General features: G+C 31.8%; 2 protein-coding genes across 2 annotated transcripts; both read left to right on the top strand.

The window, feature by feature from the left end:
• The first annotated feature begins 3,140 nt into the window (after nucleotides 1–3,140).
• On the top strand, nucleotides 3,141–4,090 carry LOC147551548 (uncharacterized). Its single transcript, XM_086671162.1, has one exon. It carries the CDS (start codon nucleotides 3,156–3,158, stop codon nucleotides 3,948–3,950), a length of 795 nt encoding a protein of 264 aa, XP_086527288.1. The 5' UTR covers nucleotides 3,141–3,155; the 3' UTR covers nucleotides 3,951–4,090.
• A 780-nt stretch (nucleotides 4,091–4,870) lies between these two features.
• On the top strand, nucleotides 4,871–5,698 carry LOC147551547 (uncharacterized). The gene has a single exon (XM_086668580.1). It carries the CDS (start codon nucleotides 4,976–4,978, stop codon nucleotides 5,696–5,698), a length of 723 nt encoding a protein of 240 aa, XP_086524706.1. The 5' UTR covers nucleotides 4,871–4,975.
• Nucleotides 5,699–6,000: the final 302 nt, after the last annotated feature.

The raw sequence follows: 6,000 nt of genomic DNA, 5'->3' as shown, positions 1-6,000 counted from the left end.
TTATTATGTCTTTTGCTTTTTTACGTACAATTTTTGTTTTTGATTCACTTATATATGTCCCAACACATACATGACTTGAGTCAGGCTTTCTTAAAGAACATGACATTGCCAATTTTGGAAATCATCTGTATCTATCTTGACATAAGAAAAGGAAACCAAATGTTGGGTCTGTATTTGAGGATTGGATACAAAGTACAGACACATCTAAATGTACAATTCAAGCTTCTTCTCAGGCATTTGCTTTCTTATAACTTCCGCTTTATCACCATAATTCATATATATATGAGAAAACAATGTTTGATGTAGTTTTTCTATTGTTTTCAAGCTACCAAAGTAACTGACCTACTTAGTTTAAACAAAAGAGTCCATGGGTATATAGACCAAAATCATTTTCATAATAGGTATATAGACCAATCTTCCCAAAATATGGACATTTAGTCCTTTTACAATAAGGGCATAAATAACTCATACTTTATTGATAAATACCCTCCATGTCCCTCGTCTAAAAAATCCGGGGTTGTTAAATTTCGGAATGAATCCGGAAAGTTTCCCAAACCAGGGGGCGTGATTTGGGGGAAATATTTAAGTTACAAACTGAAAAGATTTAATAGGAAGTAACGGATCAAGGATATTTTCCAAAACAGATTTTTCAAAACAGATTTGGAAAACGGATATTTTCCAAAATAGATTTTCTCTCTCATCCTTTCAGATTTGGAAACCAAATCTATATATCACTTTCTCTCACTTAATTTTCAGATTTGGAAAGAGTATATTTTCTGAGATCAATTAGCGTGATTTTGGGGTTAATATTCAAAACATATATATCAACTTTCTCTCACTTAACTTTCATTTTTTACTCATACATAAACACACATCAAATACAAATTATGAAACAAGTTCGTAAATTATGTGTTATTTATGACGAGGAAACCATCATTTGTCATGTATACAACGTAATTTATCATATGCGTGTGTGTCATCCATTATGTACCATTGAATACTTAGATTATTTTCTGACATAAATTACTTGTTTTTTATGTCATGTTAGGAAATGTACCATTGAATCCATTATGTACCATTGAATACTTAGATTATCCATTATGTACCATAAATTATAGTAACTTGTTAGGAAATGTAAATCTGAAATCATGTTTTTTGTTATAAAGTATGTGATTTATCATAAATTATGTATACTGTATAGTAAATAACACAACCTTTGTACGACTGAAAGGAAATTTTATTGAACAGTAATCTGTGTTTTATTGTAAATGAAAAGAACATAGTAGACTAGGTAACTTAAAAACAAACTCCGTCAGAATGTTGCCCGAGCTCTCGATCCTTACTGTCTTTGGTCTTCCAGGTTTACGGCGAATCAAACATGGTAGTGTTTTTGACTCTTCATTAAATGTACATGGTTCATCGAAGTTAGGGGCAGGGTTTATATGTTCCTTGTAAGTCTTCACGTAAGACTCCGTTGTCCAAACAGGATCATAGAAACAATCTTCTTCATCGTAATTTATACTTCTATAGTTTATGTGATGATTCTGTAAGAAATTTCATCAGTGCTGGTTTACTACAAGAAAAAAAAAACATATGTATTAGTTAAAAAAAATTATAATCAAATTTACATACATTAATAATGAAAGATTTAATAAAAAACAAATGAGATGGATCATAAATAACAGGTACAGATCAATAAATTATGTATAATGTATGGAAAAGTACAATTGTTTATTAGGTTAAGAGAAGTTTTATATGCTTGTCATGGCCACTGTTCTGGTAAAAAAAGGACGTGTAATGTTGGATAAATTTTTCATACTTTACGAACCTTTGATCATTAATACTATCATCTTACGTGAAATGTATGCAGATTGTATCAGAAAGTATGGTAATTTATCGTAACGTAACTGTAATTTTTATTCTGTTACAAGAATCAGAAAGGATAAACATCAAGATATTATTAGCAAATTTTATCAGAAAACATGAAAAGTTATCGTAAAGTACCTGTACTTTATATTCTGTTATAGGAATAAGTGTGGATAATCACAAAGATCAAGAACTGTACGGACAGATGATTCTGATCTGCAAAAAAAACAAAAAAAGAAGAGGATTTAACGTAGATCTGAAGAAAATACAATGAACATTGGAAGGAGAAATAACATACTAACATTGAACAAATCATTAAATAAGAAATAAACATCAAAGATCTTAAAGAGTTATGAAAGTTTTAGAGAGAGAAAATATAAATCTTCCATTCGAAGGTAGTTAAGATTACAGCAAAACAGATTCAAAGTTATTGAAATGGAAAACAAGAAAAGAAAGACCTAAATCAAGATTTGATGTTTTCAACGATTCTATATGAATCTTTAACCTATAAAGCAATAAAGATAAGATTTTAAACCTGAATAACAATGGCTAGAATAAAGAGATAAACAGTATAAAACCTAAATAACAATGGAGGTTTTGATGAAAGCTCTTGATTGAATATTAAACAATGGAATTTTTAACAGCTGGTGGTGAGATTAATTTATGTTTAATGAAGATTTCGTTTTTAGAGAGAGAGATGGAAAGTTACCGGATTTCAGTTACGGAATATTATCAACATAGTAGTTAGTTACAATTCAAACGTGATTGGAGAGAGAAAGTTGAGATAAAAATGGAAAAAATATCTTTAACAGTTTAGAATGTAAATCACGTTTTGATATTAAAGAAGGTTAATATAGGTATTAAATCTTTAATATGTATTATATGGATTTGTGTTTTCTCTCTAGATGAGACCAAAAGGACTAGATATCCATTTAAATTATTATTTAGGTTTTAAAATCTTTTTTAGGATTATAGAGGATTAAATCTCCTATTAGGACCCAATTTTTGGTCTATAGACTCAAAAATTATAAACAAAAATGGATGATTCTATTGTAGATTCAGGAGACAAGCTAATAACATTTAGGTTAGAGTATCAGTAGGGCATCTCAAGATCACACATGCAATATCTATCATTTTAAATCACCACCCAGAGCTGTCAAGATTCCAATTGTTTGTTTGTTTGTAAACCTAGATCAGATCATTGACATTATAAACATGACATCAAAACTAAGTTGGTATTAAATTATTATGCATGTCCCCTGCTTGTAGCTACTATATAAGGTGCACTAATGTGTTCTTCTTCTTCATCAAAACTCAACTCTCATCTACATTTCAGTACTTTCTTTCCTCTTAAACAAGAGCTAAAAATGGCTTACCACACTCGATCCATCAGCTTGCCCACAAGAACTAATCCTCTATCTCTTACAGTTGAAGAACAATTGTGCCGATTAAGATCTTCCGAACTAGCCACTTCATCTTCATCATCCATCTCCCACAATGTGGTTGCTCTTAGAGAGTTATATGAATCTGTTGATGACTTGATTCAAGTACAACAATATGAAAACTGCCTAGAAACAGTCTTGGACAAATCTCTCATGTTATTGGATGTTTGCTCCACTACTAAAGATGTTTTGTCTCAAATGAAAGAAACTGTACAAGATCTTCAATCTTCTATCCGAAGACGAGGAGATCTCAGTCTTGGAAACGAATACACAACCTCAAGAAAGAAGATGATTAAGGTCATCCGTAAGTGTATGGCTGATCTAAAAAAGATGCAAAACAAAAATGAAGTTGAAGCAACCACCGTTGCTATTTTTGAATCTATTTTATACTTTCTATCTGGATCAAAGCAAAACAACAAATCATTGATCTCCAAATTGATCGGCAACAAGCGAGTAGCATGCTACGAGGACATGAGCGAAATTGAGAAGGTAGACATGGCATTGAAAGCCAAGGATATTAAAAATGCTCAAAAGTCATTAGAAACACTAGAAATGAGCATCCAAGATCTTCAAGAAGGACTTGAATCTCTCTACAGATGTATGATCAAGAACAGAGTTTCACTTCTCAACATGAGCAACTAAGTCTAGAATTACTAGATCAATTCACCATTGATAGGCATTATCCAAATTTTTAGTACGGAAATGCCTATGTATAATTGTATATACAATTTTGTAAATGAAACACAACAAAAAGAAAATCTCAATACAACAAACTGTTCTACTACAAATATTTGTTCATCTCTTTAGTTTTATCCATTTCCATTTTTTATTTTTACTTCGTTATATTGGAAAAAAAAAAATATTAGCTACTCATCGTCCCAAGCTTACACAGAAAAAGTTTACACAAAACGTCTCAAGTTATTAAAATACAACGTTGACCTCCATTAAATCATATACGCATGTAAATATTCGAATTGTCAAGGAGACAAGGGGACATCAATCACAAAAAGATCAGCGGACTATACGAGAATCTTTAAGATGAGCTAATTATAGAACATATTAACAATGAAATACCACATGTGCTAATAAATGCATTGACCTTGATTCAATCGTGCGAGCGTGTAAAGATTCTAATTGTTAGGAAGGCAAGGGAACACCCATCTATCTCACTGAGCAGGTCATCTTTTGATGTGTTATGATTAATATGACTCACGTACTTTGGCTATATCACCACGGTTCATATTATATTCATGTCATATGACAACAATATTATTGCTGCAGATGCAATTGTTTATTGTCTTGAAGTTGGTTAGAAGTTACCTAAAACTGACCTAATTATTTTAAACAAAAATGAATGATTCAGGAGACAAAGGAAATAACATTTAGGTTAGAGTATCAGTAAGGGATCTCAAAATCACACATGCAATATTTAACATTTTGAATCACCACCTAAACCTGCCAAGATTCCAATTGTTTGTTTGTAAACCTAGATCAGATCATTGACATTATAAACATGACATCAAAACTAAGTTGGTATTAAATTATTATGCATGTCCCCCCTGCTTCTAGCTACTATATAAGATAAACTAACCGGTTCTTCTTCCTCATCAAAACTCAACTCTCATCTACATTTCAGTACTTTCTTTCCTCTTAAACAAGAGATAAAAATGGCTTACCACACTCGCTCCATTAGTTTGCCCACAAGATCTAATCCTCTTACTCTTACAGTTGAAGAACAATTATGCCGACTAAGATCTTCTGAACTAGCCACTTCATCTTCATCATCCATCTCCCATAATTTGGTTGTTCTTAGAGACTTGTATGAATCTATTGATGATTTAATTCATGTCCAACCTGCCCAATATGAAAACAACCTAGAATCAGTCTTGGATCAATCTCTTATGTTGTTGGATGTTTGTTCCACTACTAAGGATGTTTTATCTCAAATGAAAGAATGCGTACAAGATCTTCAATCGTCTATTCGAAGACGAGGAGATCTAAATCTTGGAAATGAATACATGATCTCAAAAAAGAAGATCGTTAAGGTTATCCGCAAGTGTCTTGGAGATCTTAAAAAGATGCAAAACAAAAGTGAAGTTGAAGCAACCACTGTGGCAGTATTTGAGTCTGTCTTGTCCTTCCTATCTGGATCAAAGCAAAACAGTAAATCAATGTTTTCCAAGTTGATGGGTAACAAACGCGTAACATGCGATGAAGAGATGAGCGAAGTTGAGAAAGTAGACATGGCATTGAAAGCCAAGGATATTAAAAATGCTCAGAAGTCATTGGAGACAGTAGAGATGAGCATCCAAGATCTTGAAGAAGGAGTTGAGTCTCTCTATAGATGTTTGATCAAGAACAGAGTCTCACTTCTCAACATCAACAACTAATCTAGTTAATAGTACTAGATTTATGAATCTCTAATGGGCATAATCCGAAATTTTATCAAGGATTTGCCTATGGAATTTTGATTGTACAATTTTGTAAATGAAACAAAAGTAAGAAATAGAAATTATCAATACAACAAATACTTTAGAACCAAATATCTATTCATCTGCATTCATTTCTTTTTTTACTTTGTTTTACTGGAAGATACAATTAGTAATTGGTCACGTTCCCAATCTCATACCGAAAAATTTGTGCCCAAACGTGTTTAGCTATTAAAGTACAACTATATTGACCTCCATTAAAT

Source organism: Eschscholzia californica, unplaced genomic scaffold, assembly GCF_041429995.1.
Source record: "Eschscholzia californica isolate CP2 unplaced genomic scaffold, dmEscCali1.0.p SCAF_3, whole genome shotgun sequence".
NCBI lineage: Eukaryota > Viridiplantae > Streptophyta > Magnoliopsida > Ranunculales > Papaveraceae > Eschscholzia > Eschscholzia californica.
This window is presented reverse-complemented; position numbering and strand designations above follow the sequence as displayed.

Coding starts and splice junctions, on each gene's coding strand:
- LOC147551548 (XM_086671162.1), top strand. CDS start 3,156: ATGTGTTCTTCTTCTTCATCAAAACTCAACTCTCATCTACATTTCAGT.
- LOC147551547 (XM_086668580.1), top strand. CDS start 4,976: ATGGCTTACCACACTCGCTCCATTAGTTTGCCCACAAGATCTAATCCT.